Below are 21,508 nucleotides of genomic sequence, written 5' to 3' on the forward strand. Positions count from 1 at the left end.
ACCTCAGGCAGGTGGTTGAATGATGTTGGGATACAGTGATTCATCACACAAATGCCTCGTGGGGGTCTTCCTGGAGCTTACATCTTAGTAGGGAGAAATAGACCATTAATCATTGAGAAATGCAACATGTAACATGATTTCAGGTCATGATATCATGACCCTGACCATCCCAGTTCCCTATGGGCATCATCACTACTACCATCCAGTCCCCCATCACATCATACTGCTTCCCACCTCCATGTCTCTGCACACGCTGCTTTTGCTATCTGAACTAATAATAATGATGGTAGTAGCAAGCATTTATGTAGCTCTTTAGTATGCTGTAGGAACTATTCTGAGCCAATAAAAAATACACATTTTTGTTGTTGTTCAGTCACTTAAGTCCTGAGATACATGCTATTTTGACCCCATTGTACAGATGGAGAAAATGAGGCACAAAGTGATTAAGTGAATTCAGTTGTTCTAGGGATTTGAGCTACCTCAAGGAACAGCACAGAGAAAGATGCCTAGCCTCATTCTTGTGGGAGAAGCCAGAAAATGAACAAAATAAGTAAATTATAAATAATACGCTTTATGGGGAAAATCCTACAGAGAATAATAAGTAGAATGAGGAAGGTTGAAAACACCAGAATAGGGAGTGTGAGTCAAGAGAGATATTTCCTAAATAATGAAAACTGAAACTCCATTATGTAGCACCTAACTACATTCCTTACCCTTAGGATCATTCCTCAATTATTTAAGTTTTAAATCTTTCTTCTCCTCAGAAAGTAATTTGAACAGCTGGGCCAATTTAAAAGGTTCAGTAACAGTGAATTACCTTGTGATCAGCACTTAATATGCCCTGAACACCTTGTTCTTGTTACCCAAGAGCGTCCATTAAAATTTTTTTTCTAGTCTTATTTTACTTTTTTATTTTGAATTTTTGGTCCATGCCACGTGGCCCAGGAATCAAACCCAGGCCCCGGCAGTGAAAGCGCCAAGTCCTACCTGCCAGGGAATTCCCTCTAGTTTTACTGAGAAATAGCTGACATAAGTCATTCTAGAAATTAAAGTCATACAGCATGATGTATTGATTCACATATACTATGAAGTAATTACCACAATAGGTTTAGTTAACACCCATTATCCCATATAGCTACAATAAAAAGAAAAGAAGGGGAATTAGTAGCTCATATGACAGTTCCATTTTTAATTTTCCGAAGAGGCTCCATACTGTTTTCTATCTTGAGAAATTTACAATTTACAATCTCGTGAACTGAGCCCAAGGGTTCCCTTTTCTCCACATCCACACCAAGAGCTTCATTTTTTAAAGTTAAGTCCAGCCCTGTTGATGAAAGAAATCTTACTGTAACCCCTGTACCTACTGAGCTATCTTAACAATTATGGTAATAATTTTCAATTCAATTAATGTTGCACAACATTATTAAACTGCATGAATAAACAAAACTAAAGGTTATATCTCTTGGATATAATTCCAAAGGAAAGGGTCAAACTTAAATAAGAGGAAAATTAGGCAGTCCCTTAGAAGAAATGAAGTAGCCCTCATCATCAACAAAAGAGTCTGAAATGCAGTACTTAGGCAGAGTCTCAAAAATGACAGTATGATTTTCATTCATTTCCAAGGCAAACCATTCAATAATACAGTCGTCCAAGTTTTTTCCCCAACCACTAATGCTGAAGAAGCTGAAGTTGGCCAGTTTTATGAAGACCTATGACACCTTCCAGAACTAACATTAAAAAAAAGATGTCCTTTTCATCATGCTGCTGCTGCTAAGTCGCTTTGGTTGTGTCCGACTCTGTGCGACCCCATAGACAGCAGCCCACCAGGCTCCCCTGTCCCTGGGATTCTCCAGGCAAGAACACTGGAATGGGTTGCCATTTCCTTCTCCAATGCATGAAAGTGAAAAGTGAAAGTGAAGTTGCTCAGTCGTGTCTGACTTTTAGTGACCCCATGTACTGCAGCCTATCAGGCTCCTCCGTCCATGGGATTTTCCAGGAAAGAGTACTGGAGTGGGTAGCCATTGCCTTCTCCACCTTTTCATCATAGAGGATCAAAATGCAAAAACAAGAAGTCAAGAGATATCCAGAATAACTGGCTAATTTGGCCTTGGAGTACAAAATGAAGCAGGGAAAAGGCTGACAGAGTTTTGCCAAGAGAACACACTGGTCATAGCAAAAACCCTCTTCCAACAACATGAGAGATGACTCTACACATGCTCATCAACTGATGATCAATACCAAAATCAGACTGATTATGTTCTTTGCAGCCAAAGATGGAGAAGCTCTATACAGTCAGCAAAAACAAGACCTGGAGCTGACTGTGGCTTAGATGATCAGCTCCTTATTGCAAAATTCAGGCTTAAATTGAAAAAAGTAGGGGAAACTGCTAGGTCATTCAGGTATGACCCAAATCAAACCCCTTATGATTATACAGTGGAAGTAATAAACAGGATTAGATCTGCTAGACAGTGTCTGAAGAACTATGCATGGAGGTTTGTAACATTGTATAGGAGGCAGTGACTAAAACTATCCCAAAAGGAAAAGAAATGCAAGAAGGCCAAATGGTTGTCTGAGGAGGCCTTACAAATAGCTGAGGAAATAAGAGAAACAAAAAGCAAGGGAGAAAGGAAAAGATATACCCAACCAAATAAAGAGTTCCAGAGAATAGCAAGGAGAGATAAGAAGGCCTTCTTAAATGAATAGTGCAAAGAAATAGAGGAAAACAATAGTGTTGGAAAGACTAGAGATTTCTTCAGATAACCGCAATGGTGTGGTCACTCACCTAGAGCCAGACATCCTGGAGTATAATGTTAAGTGTGCCTTAAGAAGCATTACTATAAACAAAGATAGTGGAGGTGACAGAATTCCAGCTGAGCTATTTCAAATCCTAAAACATGATGCTGTGAAAGTGCTGCACTCAATATGCCAAAAATTTGGAAAACTCAGCAGTGGCCACAGGACTGGAAAAAGTCAGTTCCAAAGAAGGACAATACCACAGAGTGTTCAAACTACCACACAACTGCACTTATTTCACACATTAGCATGGTTATGCTCAGAATCTTTCAAGCTAGGCTTCAGCAGTACATGAATCAAGAACTTCCATATGTTCAAACTGGGTTTAGAAAAGGCTGAGGATCCAGAGATCAAACTGCCAATATTCATTAGATTAAGGAGAAAGCTAGAGAGTTCCAGAAAAATATCTACTTCTGCACTTTTGACAATGTTAAAGCCTTTGATTGTGTAGATCACAAGAAACTGTAGAAAATTCTTAAAGAAATGGGAATACCAGACCATCTTACCTGTCTTCTGAGAAACCTGAATGCAGGTCAAGAAGCAAAAGTTAGAACTGGTCATGGAACAACTGAGTGGCTCAAAATTAGAAAAGGAGTACAAGAAGACTATAGATTGCCACCCTGCTTATTTAACTTATATGCAGAGTACATCATGGAAAATGCCAGGCTGGATGAATCACAAGTTGGAATCAAGATTGCTGGGAGAAATATCAACAACCTCAGATACACAGATGATATGACTCTAATGGCAGGAAGTGAAGAAGAACTAGGGAGTCTTTTGATGAGGGTGAAAGAGGAGAGTGAAAAAGCTAGCTTGAAACTCAACATTCAGAAAACTAAGATCCTGGCATCTGGTCCCATCACTTCATGGCAAATGGAAGAAGAAAAAGTGGAAGCAGTGACAGATTTTACTTTCTTGGGCTCCAAAATCACTGAGGATGGTGACTGCGCCGTGAAATTAAAAATGCTTGCTTCTTGGAAGAAAAGCTATGACAAACCTAGACAGGGTATTAAAAAGTAGAGACATCACTTTGACGACAAAGGACCATATAGTTGAAACTATGGTTTTTCCAGTAAGTCATCTATGGATGTAGGAGTTGGACCGTAAAGAAGGCTGTGCCAAAGAACTGATGCTTTCGAATTGTGGTGCTGGAGAAGACTCTTGAGAGTCCCTTGGACAGCAAGGAGATCAAACCAGTCAATCCTAAAGGAGATCAACCCTGAATATTCATTGGAAGGACTATTGCTAATGCTGAAGCTCCAATATTTTGGCCATCTGATGCGAAGAACCAACTCATTGGAAAAGACCCTGATTCTGGGAAAGATTGAAGACAACAGAAGAAAGCGATGGTAGAGGATACAATGGTTAGGTAGCATCACTGACTCAGTGGTCATGAAACTGAGAAAACTCTAGGAGATAGTGGAGGACAGAGGAGCCTAGTGTGCTACAGTCCATGAGGTTGCAAAGAGTCAGATATGACTTAGCGACTGAACAACAGGCAATTCCAAGGAAAAAGTTTGTATAGTCTGACTTGACATAGCCACAGGGAGGCAGCAGAGGGTGAGGAATGAGGCAGCAGAGGGTGAGCCTGCTGAGGGATGGGCCAGGCCTCCACAGTCACAAGAAACAACAGGACTGATTTGGAAATAGCATCAGCCAACCTGGCTTTAAGTGAATACTATCTGGATTAATGGCTTAACACTTGATTCCCTCTCCTGGAATTCTGAAATGCCCTTCACATCAAATAAAATACAGTATTAGAAAAGTAGGCTTGGAATCCTGGCTTTGAATTGTGACTCTTCCATTCTTTTCAAAAAGTCAATAAATAGTTATTGACCATGCTGAGTACCTGGAATCAGATAATAATTACAGTTTATATTCATGAGACATCAATGTTGTGCCAAATACTTTTTCATTCCATACTCTATGAAGAGTACATGGTTGTCCTCATTTACAGATGAGAGACCTAGGCCTTTGGAGAGGTTTAATAACTCCCCCAGGTCATACAATGAATGAACCAGTTTCTCCTCCAACATTCCAACTCTACAGGCTGGGTTGCACTCTGCCATAGTCTGTTCTGTCCCATTGTATCAAATAATATGGCTCCCAATCTTGAAGAGAGTGGTTTAGTGAAAGAAAAGAGCTGTGAAGAGGTAAGTGACAGTGTCATGTCTTACATGAAGTAGTCAAGGTAAGAAGAGGGTGTGAAAAGGAATATCTCCTGCCACATCTATAAACAAGGATGTCACAGCCATCGGTTTGAGATTCTACCCTCCAAATGTGAATTTCTGAGCCCCGAGGGCCCCCAAAAGGGAGAACAGTGCTTGCAATCCAGCAGCTGTCAGCTCCCACCACTCCCTACAGTGACGAAGGATGCAACAAAATTTTTAAAAAAAATAGGATACAGGCCCCAGATAGCAGAGATGCATATGAAAGGAATGAGTTCAGTGAGCCCTGACTCTTGCATCTTCCAATACATAGAAGAGCCCTAAATTCCTTAATTTGAGATAGCTGATTTTGCTTAATTAACAATAATCTTCAATGTTCAGACTATCTGCCTCCTTTGTTACAAACTTCTATATAACCTGACTCCCCTCCCCACCCCCCTCTCCTCCACCTCCCCTCCTTCCCATTCCCCCCACCACACCCTCACTCCCACCCCCACCCCCAGAGCAGTTTCTCAAGGGCTACCTGAGATGCTGCCTCCTGGGCTTGAAGTCCTAAAAATCCCCACCGAATAAACACAACTCTCAACTTTCAGGTTATGAGTTTTGTTGTTGTTGTTGTTGTTTTAGTTGGCAAGGCTGTCCTAGAATTGTAGAAGTGTCAGAGAGATTCCGGGAAATGGATGTCTGGGAAGGCTTCACTTAAGAAGATGATGGTTTTGCTAGATTTTCAAGAGGCTTTTTGAGGAGGGCATTCTCCTCCACAGCTCCCAAGCCCTAATTTTTAAAAACAAATAAAAGGAAAAAGACATTCCAAGCAGAGAAAAACAGCAGGTGGGTAAGGGCCGCCTGGGCAGGGGGGAAGTCATAAGAGGGACTTGTGTCAGGTCAGAGTGAGCCTTGCATGTTGTCCTAAGATCTGGACTCTCTCGGGGTCAAAGGAGAGCCATTGAAGGGCTTGAATGCAGGCACGGAGTGCTCTGATCACTGCTTTATGGCTAAAGACTGGCAAAGCGGGGACAGGTGAAGCACAGGCATCCGTGATCAGACCCAAACGCTCAGGGACGGCGTCCCAGAAAGACCCTTGGGCCAGCTTTTGAAAGTTGCTCCCCTAAGCTGATGAAGGAGGCCGTGGGTTGCTGTCATGAGAGTAGGCGACACAGCAGGGAGGTGGGCCAGGAGGCAGAAGCAAGGAGGCTTGAACAGTAGGGTGAGTGTGGGAACCGTGAACAATTTGTTTTCAAGGGGCAGGTGAGGGAGCAGAGGCCAGAGAAGCATAGGCGGCCCACTCAAGAAGGGCTCTGGGTGCTAAGCCAAAGCCTGAAGTGCTGTGGGGAGGAACAGAGTTGGTGAGTTTAAAGATGCTGGAGACGTCTTGCTGGCTGCAAGTTTTTCAGGAAATATCTTAAACACTCTGAGAACCAGTACCAATAGGACCAATAGGGGTCCTGTGTTTGGTCTGAGCCTGACACCTGAAAGACCAAGAGCCATTGGTCTCCAGGGTCAGCCAAGAGTCTTCTTTATCTCTAATGAGTATCTACCACCTTGAGGCTACACCATGGGCTTCAAGACCACCCAGTATGTGAAGAAGGGCTAGGAGTGGGCAACAAGCCTTGAGGATGGACTTACTGGATGAAGAGCCTGCCAGTATCCACCTCCGTCCCTGGAAGTCCATCTCCCCCCGTTCATTTCTCTACCATTTGCCAACCACACCCACCATTTCCTACTGGCCCCGATACATGCATGCTCAGTCATTTCACTCGTGTCTGACTCTCTGCAACCCCATGCATGGGAGCCCACAAATCTCCACTGTCCATGGGATTTCCCAGGCAAGAATACTAGAGCGGGTTTCCATTTCCTCCTCCATGGGATCTTCCCAACCCAGGATCTCAACCCAAGTCTCCTGCATTGGTAGGCAGATGCTTTACCGCTGAGCCACCTGGGAAGCCTATACTGCTTCAGAAAATACACATTTGTGCCCTTGTCTGAACTCACCCAGAATCACCATCCACCATTAACTGAGGCTGCCTGCAGTTGATGGTACAGCTATTTTTGGTTTTCTGCCAGGCATGCAGGATGCACTAGATGCAATAAATGCATGTTTCACTTTTCACTTTCATGCATTGGAGAGGGAAATGGCAACCCACTCCAGTGTTCTTGCCTGGAGAATCCCGGGAACGGGGGAGCCTGAAGGGCTGCCGTCTATGGGGTCGCAAAAAGGTCGCAAAAAGGCAAAAAGGTGGAAGGAAAGTAATGAGGACAAGATTCCTGACTCTCTGGGTACCATCTTTTTTCTTCTCTCATGCATCATATCCCTTGACCATCTCTCACAGACTGGACTCCCCACCCCCCATTGGTGTAATTATATTGAGATCTCACCTCTGCCCCACTCTCAAACCAGCTTCCCTGGGCATGTTCCCCCAGACCCCACCCCTGGGAGCTTCAGTTTCCCTGTCTGTATCATAGGGTTATCACACCTACCTCACAGAGCTGTCGTTGGACTAAACGAGATCAGGGCCTGCCCTGGTGTTTGTTCCCATCTTCCTTCCCAGCCTTTAACCTCAGAATCCCTCCTGGCATCACACACACAACTGCCCCTTAGATCTGGGCTTCGAATGTGAGTCCATGGGCTTTTCTAATTAATGTGCCTGAAGTCCGGTCACTTTACTCAGACTAACAGTGCTACTGCTGCTAAGTCACTTCAGTCGTGTCCAACTCTGTGCCACCCCATAGACAGCAGCCCACCAGGCTCCCCTGTCCCCGGGATTCTCCAGGCAAGAACACTGGAGTGGGTTGCCATTTCCTTCTCCAATGCATGAAAGTGAAAAGGGAAAGTGAAGTCACTCAGTCATGTCCAACTCTTAGCGACCTCGTGGACTGGAGCCTATCAGGCTCCTCCATCCATGGGATTTTCCAGGCAAGATTACTGGAGTTGGTTGCCATTGGCTTCTCCACAGACTAACAATGAGGGGAAAATAAGTCAATATAAGGCCTAGATTTGTATATAAACAGATAATTCAACTTAGAGAAGAATTTGGGGAGAACAAGGTGACTGGCAGAGGAAGAGCAGATTTGATCCTTGCAAGCCTAATGCCGAGTTCTTTCTAGCCCAGCACAAACTGCTCATTCTCTTCCCTGGGAATGGAGCAGTCCCAAGCATCAAGTGGCTTCCCAAAGTTCATCTCAGAGATGTCTATGGAATTATAAGGAATGCTAATTCCTTGAATTCATAGTGAAGTGAAAGTCGCTCAGTCGTGTCCAGTTCTTTGTGACCCCATGGACTATATAGTCCATGGAATTCTCCAGGCCAGAATACTGGAGTGCGGAGCCTTTCCCTTCTCCGGGGGATCTTCCCAACCCAGGGATTGAGCCCAGGTCTCCCGCATTGCGGGTGGATTCTTTACCAACTGAGCCATGAGGGAAGCCCAAAAGTACACTAATGCAAATTGGAAATGGGCAAAGGTGAAGATATCACAGAAGTCTCCGGCCCCCAACTGACAATGTGTGGCTACTTGGCCAGGGGAAATCACCCCTTGATGTTCCAAGAACCGGGAATGGCTCATGCTGGGTCAGATGGACAGAGGAGATGGGCTCTGAAATGACAGCTGAGCCGGGCCCACCTGTTACCAGCCAGGGTTCTTGGCCTTCCCCAATCAATAGAAATTGACTGGAGGCCAGACAAGAAATTCAGACACGGCTCAACTGGGGCCCCTGCTGCAGCAGCGGGGAGCGAGAGCAAACAGCAGGTTCCCTTGCTTGCTCGCTCCCTGAGGAGCGGGGAGCTGGTTCCTTTATGAGGTGAGGGTGGGAGTGTTGTTCAGGGGTTAGGCAGGAGGGGCTGCCTAGGTGTTCTGTCCCCCCCTTAGGTGGTGGTGTGTGCAGGGCCCTTGTGCAGTACCCTATTTTTGCTCTAGGCTGCTCAAAAGTGGCAGTCGTGTTTTTTGGTCTCTTTGTATCTTTTGGGTCCAGAATTTGCCCCAGCTGCGCATGCACGCGGTTCTTTTGAGTCCCACAGTTCCTTTGTATTTTGTTGCTGCAGGAGACGTGTATCCAGGTGCAAGCATTGCAGCCTTGCAGCAAAGGGTCCCAGGTCCCAGGCCAGGCTCACCGCCAACAGGACACAACGGCTTGACATGAGCTGGGCCGTCACCAGCTGAAAGGAAGTTACCATCCTGGTGGCCACCGTTAGAACCAGTCACCAGGCAAACAGGCCTTGGACGTGCGCCTCCGCCCATACACCCGCAAGCTTCCCCATGTGTCCTGTGACATCCCCGGAGACCAGCTCTCCCACAAGGCACCCCCCGCCCCGAGCACTTCCCTTCCCTCTTCCCCTGACCACACGGCCCATGCAGACAGGATCTCATGTCTGGGTTTTATCTTTATTTCACAATAAAATAACATGCTCAAATAGGAAAACGGGGGTTGAATAAGTACATCGTTCACATCTAGGAAACCAGCTCCCGTTGTCAACAATAAATAAATATTTAAAGGGCCATGAGTTCCTGACAGGTGCTATGAGGTTCCCAGCACTTCAAGAGGTAGCGTCCGCTGGAAAGAGGGAGACAGCCAGGCTACCAGCTCCTGTGGATTCTCCAGAAGAGGCAGACACGCAAATGGCAATAAATAACAATAGCAACAACACAACAACAGCAATAAAAAATAATGTGCCGTGACCACTGTCACAAAACCAACAATATGTTAGGCTTAAATACTTTTCTCCTGGAGGAGCTCCTAGTGCAGAGAGAACAGTGTGGATTTCCCTGGGGGCAAGAGGGGGCTGCCTGGTTAATTCACCTCCCCAGCCCTGCCGGGGCAGAAGTCCCACCAGGGAATGGGTGTTTGGTGATGCCCTGGGGTGACAAGCAGGTTCTGATTTTCCCTAGTCCTGCTCTTGACATCAGCCTCTCTCCACCCCAGTTTCATTCCCAGCTTCTACGGGCCGTCCAAGTTCATCAAGGTCCCTGCCTCATTTCTCAGTGACACCCCAGTGAGTACACCCCCCGCAATCCATAGCAAAGAAACACAAGGTTCCCCTTCCATCCTGGGGAATCTCTTTTTCCCTGTTCTCATCCTCACAAAAATAAAATATTAGCTTGATTTAAACCGGACTTTCTGGAACTGGCATGAGGTTTGTTTCCCAGGAGCCCTTTCCCCCTTGTTCCACCCTGCCCAGCATAAGGGCTGGACTAGCCGCTCACCAAGAGGCCGCACGCCTTCCTCTGGGCAGCTCAGAGCTAAGAGGGGGCACATCCCAGCAAGAGGCTCTCAGCAGGTCCTGCTCACAGGTGGACCCGGCGGCACAGACGGAGTCAGGGGCCCCCGCAAGAGCCCGCCAAGAGCACCAAGGTTCATTTCGCATGAGCAAGATGGCCTGTTTTCAGGGCTCTCTACCGATTTGGAGAGGGGCTTGAAAGCCAGTGTTTGAGGTAAATATCTCGTTCGGGGCAAGCATCACATGGGTTCTCGGGCCTTGACAAGACTGCCAGGCTGGACACAGAAGTGTTGAGAAGTGCAAGCAAGAGGACTCCCCCTTTGCCCAGAGGCAGATGAGAAGGACAGGATGGGAAGACTCCACATCCATGGCTCCCTTCATGCCCAGGACAGTCTGGAAATTAGGAAAACAGGTCAACCATTCAACAGGCAAAACTGGCTAACCTGGTTGTCTTTCTCTCCCTCATTTTCAAGTTCCCCTTTATCCATGCACTTCGCAAAGCCCCCTGGGAATATCCCTTGTCCTGTTGAGAATGGCCAGAGCTAATGATGACTCTTGCACCATCATTCTTCCCCCCTCGAGAGCCCCACACAACCCTCATCTTCAGCCCTGGTCCACAGGTCCTAGAAGTGGGGTGACCCTCTTATGCATGGAATTCAGTCCCAAGGATCTGGAGGTGAGGGTGTCACCAGGTCAGCTTTTTCCTTCGCTGTCCTCTCTTGCTTTGCAGAACCTGCCTCCCCCACGGGGACAGCACCTCGGGGGTGGGTGACTCAATCTCTCTGCCCGGCTGGCTCCTTCCAGGCCCTGAGGCTCAGGTGTGTGAGGGCTCAGCTGGGCTGCTGCTGGACGGGGAGGCAGAGGCGGCCATGGCTTGGGTGGCTTGGGTGGCCAGGTCCCGGTAAGCGGGGGACTTCAGGAAGCGCGGGTAGGAGTCCTTCTCCATTAGGGTTCGCGTCTTCCCCTGAGCCACGTCGAAACACGCAGCAGTGGCAGCCTGCAGATTCGTCCTAGTCAGCTCCCTGGTCTCATGGTCTATGTTCACCTGTGGGAAGGAGGACAAGCATGTGGTTGAGTTGGGGGGGTCAGGGCCAGGGATGGCAAGGTGAGGGGGCTGGCAGGCCTGGCAGGGGGGGCAATGGAAGGAGCACTGGATTCTGAACCAGGAACTGGGGGTCTGCTGAGTCGACCATGGGCTTTTCATCTCTGGGCCTGTCCTCACTTCTACCCTCCACTCTCTCAGAACAACCCAGGAGATGTTAAGAATGGGTACAGAGCCACCCTCTTTTCACCTGTTTCTCTGTGACAACCCAGGTTCAAGTCATCACCACCTCTCTCCTAGGCTAGTGCCAGCACCTGCTATCTGGTCTCTCTCCTCCCTTGAACCCCAGGGTCTGTTCTCCACCTAGCGGCAAAGAGAACCTTATAAAACACAAGTCAGTCTGCCAGCAGTTCTGTTGTTCCCCATCGCTCCGAGAAAAGGCCGACATGGGTGCTGAGCCCGCAAGGCTACCTGGGCCAGCACCTGGCCGCCTGCCACCTGTGTGACATCACCTCCCACTCTCTCCCCCTCTCTTCCCGCTCCACGTGGGCCCACCTGCTGGCCTGTGATCACAAAGGCACTCTCTGGTCATTGCATTTCCTGTTTCCTGTGTCACATCCTCCGACCCTGTACCCTGGTACTCTCTCTCATAGCCTGCTTTCTTCTTATCAGAGCACAGATCACCGTCGGCAATATTTATTTAATTGGTTATTGTCATCTTCTCTCACTGGGGTAGAGGCTTTGTGTTTACTGTCATATTCTCAATGACTATAAATGTGCCTTGCATGTAACTGGTGCCCAACATATCTTTATGAGTGAAATAAAAATGCTCAGAAAATACAGATACAAAAGCAAGCCATTACTACTCTCTCTCCACAAGGTGGCGTCATATTCCTTATCAAACGCGGTGGAGGCCAGAGGGAAGGTTGAAAGGGTCACCAACCACAGACCTGAGTGAGTGAGGCAGGTCAGCTCGGGGACTGAGTCAGGTTATCCTACGATGACCTGTCTCCACAGTTGTGTTAAGTATTCCGAGTCTCTAAAAAGGGCTTAGTTTACAAAAGTGGGTGTGGACAGAAGCCAAAACCCTTGCCAACCCCTCCAGTCCCATTGATGACTCTGAGGGTAACGGTACCTGGGGGTGGCCTGGAGCCTGTCTTTTTTGATCTCCAGCCTCCTGTGTCAGATAAGGCCACTCCACTTCTAAACTTAGCCCGTCCCTTACTGGCCCCTGACCATCCCCAATTCTCAGCGGGGAAGGAGCAGGCAGAGTCTGCACGATCCCTGGAAATGGGTCATGGCTCTGACCTCTTTGGGGGCTTCACTGCAGATGAACTCCTCAAAGATCCGGTGAGCCCGGGAGGCCAGCTTGGTAGCGGACCGGAGCTTCTTGAACTCCTCACAGGCCAGCCAGAACTCCAGGTTCTCCTCGCTGAACTCTGTCTTCAGGAAGGCGTGGAAAGCGGCCACTCCATCTGGGGTTGCAGGGAGAGAGGAAGAGGCAGGTCAGACAGTGGAGACAGCCAGCCGGGAATAAAAGAAGAAAAGACAGCAATTGTAGTTAATGGCTCTATTTTTGGGATGTAATTTTCTCGAACAAGGACCTGCCTTTGTATTCTGGATAGAGGCTGACACACTAGGGGATTATTATTACTATTACTATTATTTTGCCCACGTTCTCAGCATCCTCAGGCTGGCTCTGCGGCACATGGGTACCCATGTGCCCCGTGTGCCATCCACAGACAGACACAACAGACACAACTCACTTTTACTGCTCAGCAGCAAGTCAAATGACTCTTTCCATCCCAGCACATCTTCTGAGAAGTTTCTGCTAAAAAAGGGGGGCGGGGGGGGGCAAGATTTTAATTTAAAAAACAACAAACTAATACATAGTATAAATCCTAGCCTAGAACTCTGAAGTTGTATAATTCACACGGAGGATTGCTCAGTAAAATTATCAGAGCTGACTCCTCAAACTCCCCAACTTTTTGCTGAGGTTTAGGGAAATGGTTGTGTTTTCTAGTGGACAATCTAGTAACCAGAAACCAAAGCAGGGACCTTCCGGCCCTCAGTAAATATCTAAGACTGTGTTTTTGCTGTCCAAAATTCCTCCGATTCCCCTAACTCTCAGTTTGTTTTGTATACTTTCTCAAGGAAATAAGGGTCTCCTGAACAGAGATTATGCCTACCCACCACCCCAGAGCCCAGCACAGCACCTGGGCTTCCCGGGAAACTGCATACAAGGAGAAGCAGGGTCTAGTGGCCTTGGGCTCTGCCCTTGCCCTGGTCACACATGCAATGGCATCTCCAGATGGGAGACTCTGGTAACTAGACATTCCAACCCTGGGTATCTTCATTCTTTGGTGGACTTAGAAGGCTGGAGCCATCCACCCAGCCACCCGTGAGCCAGACAGCCATAGCAGACCAGCAAAAAGTTTCATTACAATCTCTAGGAAGAGGTCACCAAGGTCCACGATGGTCTGTCCTAATTTCTCCTAGTATTTTCCTTCTCAGGACTCCCTTCCTAAATCTGGCTCCTTCCCTCTAGGGGCTCTGGGCTGGTCAGCAGGACTTACCCCTCTTTGCTGTGTTTACTGCCCCACTCGAACTTGCCAACACTCCCGGTATCGGAGCCCAGTTCTGACTTGTGAAGAAAGATCCCCAGCCGTGTCTTGAATTCTTTGGCTCTGGAAGGCAAAGCATGAGCGCATGAGGATTCTCCCCTTGCTCAGCCAGGGCAAAGAGATTCATGAAGCCCAGAAGAGCACAGGCTTGTGCCACTCAAATTCCAAGCCTGAGGGTTCCTGGGAACCCATAGCTGTTCCCAGGGCCTACACTTCACCTCTCTCATCAGCATCATGAGCCCAGAAACAATGAAAGCAACATTTGAGCCGTGACTTGGTTGTCTTACAGTTTGGGGGTTTGCAGTATAGCACACATGGGCTTTTTCCCCACTTAAGTCATACTTTTTGTGCCTGTTGATTTAGCACAAGGCAATTCAGTACTCTCTAGGCTTGTCACAAATATTTTCGGAGCTGTGTGGAAGCTGATTTCTGCCTTCATCTTTACTTTTTCCTTCCCAGCCACTGGCTCCAGCAAGGACTGGAGTGGGTGTGTAGCTCCCTGGGAAGTGGGAACATCCCTCGCTGAGGGCCTGAAAAACAGTTCCCTGTATTTCCAGGATCAGAGGAAGCCATGCCCCTAGATCTATAACTTAGAATGAAAACCAAGTGCTTAAGAAAGTGGGGAAGACTCAGTTTTGCCGGGTGATGCCACAGCGGTCTTCCTGCAGCAGGTCACCTGGGTAGGACTGCCACTTGTCAGAGGAATGATGGGGAATGGCAGTGTTTAAACAGTGGTCCCCCTGCTTCCCTTGGCTTTGCCTTCTCGGTTCCCATCACCCATCCTTCCCTGAGACTCTAAGAGAGGCGTCTGAGAACGTGGAACCAAGTTGACCTCTGCCTCTCAAGTCACTTTCATCCCGTTCTCCAGACCACCCAGGTCTGCAAGCCTGCCGCTTCACTCCCTAAGGTTGGTGGGACTTCTTCTTCCCCCAGGCATCTGGACAAACTGCTCTTACCTCTCCAGGCAGGAGGTGGGGAAGGCGGCCAGGGTCCGACACATGGCTACGGATGCAGGGCAGCACGTCTTGGGGACGATGGTAGCGGGCTCCAGTGGGCGCCGCAGAACACGAATGCACAGACAAAAAGCGGCCAGCGCCTGTCTGGGTTTACTAAACGGGATGCGCGGAGCCACCGGCTTTTATTCCCTTGTAGGGGGCGGAGAGGCTGCGCGCCGCCGACCAATCGGAGAGCGGTACTGAGCGCGGGCGAAGGCGGAGGCGGGGCCTGGAGCGCGACGGGGCGGGGCGCCCGGCCCAGGATTTGCCCTCGCCCGGTGCAACCTTCGCCCCGCGGGGGTGTTCACGGGGCTGCCCCCTCCTCCGAGCGGACGCCGGCGTGGGGAGGGTGAAGCGGCAGAGAAGTCTCACGGAGATGAGATGCGCGCACCGTTTAGTAAGAAAAAAAAACCGCCGGCAGCTAGTAAAAGCAGGAAACCAACTCAGCGATGCCAGGAGAATTTGCGTGGGGGTGGTGGAGAGGGGAGGTACACCTGGGGTCCATCACAGCTCAAGCCTGAGCCTGTTCGGTCCTAAGGACCCGAGCACACGATGCAAGCCCGACAGCACAGCATCATGGTTATACTGATAACTTCCATTTACTGTGTTCTTACCCAGATGGCCTCGGGTCAACCAAGTAAGCCCGTTGTCATCATCACCTCATTCTATGGATGGAAAAAACTTGAGTCAGAACGTTAAACAGACTTGCCCAAGATCAGAGTTAGCAAGAGCAGACAAAGAGTGTGTGTGTGTTTGGGGGAGAGGTGGGCATCTACTATGTACTTGTTACTAAGACTCAGGTTGAATAATTTGATCAAAGTCACACAGTGAGTGTTCTGCAAGAATTCAGATATGAATTTACCATACTTTTTCCACTGCTCCTCTCCAAATCCCAACACTTCGGTAACTAATGAATGATCCTGCCTTTAAGCAGTTGTTAGCTAGTTCAGCATCTTCATCTCTGAGATACAGGTAATAAATGCCCTGCCTCTCTCCCCAGTTTCCCCACTTCTTGATGCTTCCCCTTGGGATTCCTATTAAGAGGCTGCACGTGAGGGCTTCCCTGGTGGCTCAGTGGTAAAGAATCCACCTGCAATGCAATGCAAAAGAGGCTGCACCTGAGTGTAAGATCTAGATTTTTTCAGTTTCAAATCTGGGCTCCTCCATTTACTGATGGGAGACCTTAGGCGAGCTTCTTAACCATTCCATGCCTCTGTTTCCTTGTCTCTAGAATAAATGATGCACTTATTTCATAAAGTTGTTGTGAGGACTAAATACACTTAATTCTTAGTTTGAATTCCCCAAGAAACAGGAAACTCGATTCCTCTGAGGCAGAGACTCGCTGGGGAGAGTTCTGGGAACTAAGAAGGTGGGAGGGAAACAGGGCTGGGCAGAAGGAGGAAGCAAATGCCAAAGTGGGCCCCAGGGGATGCTCTGGAGTGGGATGGCCCTTCTGAGCATTCCCCCACTGAAGCAAGGGGCGGGCCTTTGCACCCCATGTCACCGCTTCATTGGACGACCTCATTTTAAACCAGGCAATTCCCTCTGTCAAGGCAGCAACTGAGAGAGACTGCTGTGAGCCTGCAACAGCCAGCACCCTGGGGGATGGGGGTCTGGTCCCAGAAGAAAATCTGGGAGACGCAGCACCCGTGACCACACCCAGAAGGTGCTTGGGACAGCGCTCAACTCGCAGTCAGCACTCAGTCAGCCTTCACTCTCAGACCTACTTATTAGGGATACAAGGGTTGCTAGACGAAAAGGATAAGGCTCAATAGCACGTTTTCTGTGACTCTGGGAGTTTAGATGTTTATTTCACGAGGGGCATTTGAGAGTTGCTATTTCTCAGTGAGGTCTGGAAGTAAAGGGTTGGGAAAGAGGACACAGAAGAGATCTCCCCTGACAAAACCCAGTGAGAAGGCCCAGAAAAGCTGGTCAGGGAGGGAAAGGGAAAAACCACAGAGGGGAAGAGGGGAGGAAGGCTGTGAAACAGTCGTTGAGGCATCACTACAGGAAATGATGCCCAAATCAGAACCGCGTGGGGAATCTTCTGTCAGAGCAGGTTCCTTTTTTAAGGCAGCGCCTGCGGGAGCTGACCCAGGAAGTCAAAGGCTGATGTACTCTGAAGCCAAGAGCTGAGCCTTCCCCAGCGCCCCAGCCCATTAGAGGGTTGGTTCATGGAGCACAGGGTTAGAGGCAGCAGTGCCATCCTAGGTGCCGGATCCACCTGCACCTGGTCTCGCCCACCTTGGCTCTTGTTCTGCCTTGCTCACAAGTCCAGGGCCGGTCTGGTGTGGGGCAGCGCGATGGGCAAGGCATGACAGGAGGCCACGGAAGGAGGCCTTTTTGAACGTCTGCTGCTCAGCACGGTCCTTGGTCCACACGATGACGCATTAACTGGGATGATGGCTATTTTTTCACCTGGTGCCACCCCTGCCCCAGTGCACACTTTTATCACACAACTGCCAAATGCGGACATGGGTGGGGTCTGGGATACCTTTTCTCCAAGCAATAAAGGCGAATCTATGGGTGGATTGAACCCTTGGTCTTACCCTCGGTGGTGCCACGTTGGAATCAGCCTGGATATGGTCACATGACAACAAGAATAGTGGTTAGGCAGAAAACCTCCTCAAACCCAAACCCTCCTGTTCTTTCTGTATCCCCGTGAATAGTCCAAAGGAGCTTTTAAGTGTCCATTCTGCAAACAGCAAAACGGCAGTGGTTAAGGCACTTAGTTAAGGGCACTGGAGCTGAAAACAGCTGAACACTGGGCCCACTCTCCAGATTCCTGAGCTAGTACTTTTTCATTCAGCAAAGAAAGCAAAAGAGACAAAGGGATTGATGTATGGTGCACAGATGGGCGAATCCAGGAGCACAAAGCTCCCTGCTCAAGATGAAGAGCCCTCTTCTAGCTCGACCTGCCTCCGGTTGCCATGGTTACCCCTTCAGTTTCCAGGCAGAAAGTTTTTGAAGTTCACGGTTTATCCGAAATTCTCTTCCCAGCAGGTAGGTCGGTTCATGTCTGCAATTTCAGTAATGACTAAACAGTTGCTGTCAATCCAGCAAGTTGAGCTCGCCTGTGAATCGCACTGGCTTTGACAGAACCTGACCTCATTTTTGCCCCGTGAGCCCAGAGCAGATGCGCTCTCTTTAATGGAGACTGTGCAGACACAGCTCTGCACCTGGGTCATCTGGGGTCAGGATTCAACATCCACAAGGCCCCAGCCACATGGCAGTCCATCTCTTTCAGCTCTCCCTGGCCATTCTTTCCATGGAGACTGAGGTCTAGACAGGACCTTTGTCTACTGGAAGTGGTTAGAGGAAATGAAAACACTTTCTTGATTTCTGAAGGACCCTCCAATCCCAGTTCTACTCATTTTGCTTTTTTTTTTCCCCAAACTTTTCACTTTGAATTGGGGTATAGCCGATTAATGATATTGTGATATCATTATGATATCACAGTAATGATAATTAATTAATGATAATTTCAGGTGAACAGCAAAGGGACTCAGCCATACGTGTACATGGATCCATTCTACCCCAACCACCACCACCCCCACACACACCCGTCCAGGCTGGCATGTAACACAGCAGAGTTCCATGTGCTATACAGTAGGTCCTTGTTGGTTATCCATTTTAAATGCAGCAGTGTGTACCTGACCTTCCCAAACTCCCTAACTATCCCTTCCCCCTGGCAACCATAAGTTCCTCTTCCGAGTCCGTGAGTCTCCTTCTTATTTGTAAGTTCATTTGTATCATTTCTTGTTTCAGATTCCACAAATAAGGGATGCCATACGCTATTTCTCCTTTAACTTACTTCACTCAGGATGACGCTGTCTATGTCCATCCGTGTTGCCGCAAATGATACTATGTCATTCCTTTTAATGACTGAGGCCAGTTCTCACTTTAAAATTTATTTTCAGTAAACTAATTTACATAGGTTGAGATACAGCTAGCATATAGTAAATGCACAGATCTTAAGTGTTCAGCTCAATGAGTTTTGATGAATGTAGACACCCACATAGCCATCATACACCATGCCAGCTTGCCGGATGGCATCTTACCTAAGAGCCAATCAAGCTATGGAATACTTCCATCATCCTAGAAACCTTCACGCTTCTTCCAGCCAACTTCCCACCCCATCCCACAATAGAGGCAAACACTAGTCTGAGTCCTACAGCCACAGGACTTGTGTTCACTAGAGTTTGTTATTTTTGAGGCCGGGCTCAAGTGCTATCTCATCTCTGGAACTTGCTCCTCCCTATGTTGCCCTGAACTCAGAATTGATTCCCAGTCTGTTTGCTCTGTGAGCTCCTGGAGGGCAAGGATCATGGTCTTGGTCCTCTTTTTAGCTCCAGCCCCTGGCAGCATGCCCGGTTTCATGTGTATTCTTTGAATGTTGGCTGGCTAGCTTCTGTTTCAACAAAGGTCATAGGAGCTAACATTTGTTGGACACTACCTGTGTGCCAGGCTCTGTTCTGTGTGTTTTCTTTCCCCCGGATTCTTTCAGTTCTCATAATTCCCCCATAAGGCAGGTACTATCTTTGTCCTCATTTGACATTTGAGTAAACCCTGGCAGAGGTGCGTTAAGTCACTTGCCCGCCATCACACAGCTAGCAAGTGGTCAAGCTGGGTTTTGATCTCAGCTCAAGTCCAGAGCCTGAGTTCCTAGCATACACCATCCTGTCTGTGTGTGATGTTTTCTAGAGCTCAGAATTCATCACTGTGAGATGAATGAAGCAGAGGCTTGGGAAGAATGTTACCCTTCGTCTTCTGTCTTCCATAGTTTTCTCTCCTGTATCCTCCTCCTACCCCTCTTCCTTGCTCCCCATCCCTCCCACCATTCACACTTCCCAGTTTTTTTTTTTTTTTTTGCCCTCAACTGCGTGTCATCACTGGCCCTAGACTTGTCTGCTTCTTCTGTCCCTTCTGTCCCTTCTTCTGTGTGTGCGATTCTCACGTGTGACTGCCGAGGGCCCTTTCTCTGCTAAAGTCCCTCAGCTAACCTCTGGGCTTTTATTTTCTTTTCAGGAAAACTCATTTCAGCTGCTTTGCCCCGCCTCCCTTCCCAGCGATGCCTCCCCAGCCCTCTTTGCTCCTGAGGACCCTGGCTCCTACCTTGGAAAGAACCCAGGGGCGGCTTTCAAGGGAGGCAGATCTCCAGTTCTGAAAGCCTTTGGGCTCTGTGGGGCCCTGGGAGGCCTTTGTTCCTCTTCGCCCTCCTGCTGGTAGATGGAGCCCCTGGTAGATGCTTTCTGGGTGGTTGCATGTGGCCCGGGGCCCTTCACAGGCCCTGTGCTTGCCGTTGTGTGGTGTGCTACACTCAGATGGGCCTGCCTGCCTGGCTGTGATGATTTGCTTTACCCCACACTTCTACCAGACTGTTTCTGAATCCTGAACTCTCCCAGTGCCCGGGGTACCTGAGCAGTGTGCTGTTCTAGACCCCTCTCTGTGGTGCCTATGCTTGCATGTTGATGCTTTCCCTAAAGTACCAAATAAATCAGTGGCCATAAATGAGCCCCACCTGACCCTACTACTACCAGTTCCAAAACAGGAGAGTTCCTTAAGCACCCTGGGTTTCTGTCTTCCTCTTTCTCACCCTTCCCCTTTGCACTTTTGTCACAAGTGTCATTTTTTCTGAGAGCATCTCACTTCCACTCACTGAATCTTAGAAACAAAGGTTTATCAAAATCTGGATTGTTCTCACTTGATAATTTTCTAAGGCCCTAAGAAACCACTTAGAATAAAAGAATTGCTGTAGTTGCTGTTTAGTCTCTAATTTGTATCCAACTCTTTGTCACCCCATGGACTGCAGGCTCCTCTGTCCTCCACTATCTCCCGGAATTTGCTCAAATTCATGTCCACTGAGTCAGTGATGCTACCTCACCATCTATCCTCTGCCATTCCCTTTTGCCTTCAATCTTTTTCCGTCTACTTTTGCTCTCAATCTTTCCCAGCATCAGGGTCTTTTCCAATATTCGCATCAGGTGGCCAAAGGATTGGAGCTTCAGCTTTAGCATCAGTCCTTCCAATGAATATTCAGGGTTGATATCCCTCAGAATTGACTGCTTTGCTCTCCTTGCAGTCCAAAGGACTCTCAAGAGTCCCCTCCAGAACCACAGTTTGAAAGCATCAATTCTTCAGTGCTCAGCCTTCTTTATAGTCCAACTCTCACATCTGTACATGACTACTGAAAAAACCATAGCTTTGGCTACACAGACCTTTGTGGGCAAAATGATGTCTCTACTTTTTAATATGCTGTCTAGGTTGGCCATAGCTTTAACTCCAAGGATCAAGCATCTTTTAATTTCATGGCTGCAGTCACCATCTGCACTGATTTTAGAGCCCAAGAAAATAAAATCCGTCACTATTTCTATTTTTTCTCCATCTATTTGGCATGAAGTGATGGGAGCAGATGCCATGATCTTAGTTTTTTGAATGTTGAGTTTCAAACCAGCTTTTCACTCTCATCTTTCTCTCTCATCAAGTGGCTCTTTAGTTCTTCTTCACTTTCTGCCATTAGAGTAGTATTATCTAAATAATAAAAGATTTGAGGGTAGAAAAAAGTGAGGCCTGGCTTTTCCAAATGGCTGAAAAGGGAGGTTTGTATTTCCAATTCCCTGTTCTTTTCTGGGCTGAGGAGTGAAGACTTGGATTCCAGACCTGGGATGTGAGGCAGG

General features: G+C 48.1%; 1 protein-coding gene across 2 annotated transcripts; it reads right to left on the minus strand.

Moving 5' to 3' along the window:
* Positions 1-9,323: 9,323 nt before the first annotated feature.
* On the minus strand, positions 9,324-14,931 carry RGS16 (regulator of G protein signaling 16). Of its 2 annotated transcripts, none has more exons than XM_061160872.1 (5): positions 14,793-14,931; positions 13,789-13,899; positions 12,979-13,040; positions 12,521-12,687; positions 9,324-11,215 (listed from the first exon to the last, which is right to left on the minus strand). In XM_061160872.1, exons 1-5 carry the CDS (start codon positions 14,834-14,836, stop codon positions 10,985-10,987), a joined length of 615 nt encoding a protein of 204 aa, XP_061016855.1. In that variant the 5' UTR covers positions 14,837-14,931; the 3' UTR covers positions 9,324-10,984. The 2 variants fall into 2 exon arrangements, with proteins under 2 accessions (XP_061016855.1, XP_061016854.1); XM_061160871.1 differs by having other exon boundaries at positions 12,979-13,043.
* Between the last annotated feature and the right edge of the window lie 6,577 nt (positions 14,932-21,508).

This window comes from Dama dama, chromosome 14 (genome assembly GCF_033118175.1).
Source record: "Dama dama isolate Ldn47 chromosome 14, ASM3311817v1, whole genome shotgun sequence".
Classification (NCBI taxonomy): Eukaryota; Metazoa; Chordata; class Mammalia; order Artiodactyla; family Cervidae; genus Dama; species Dama dama.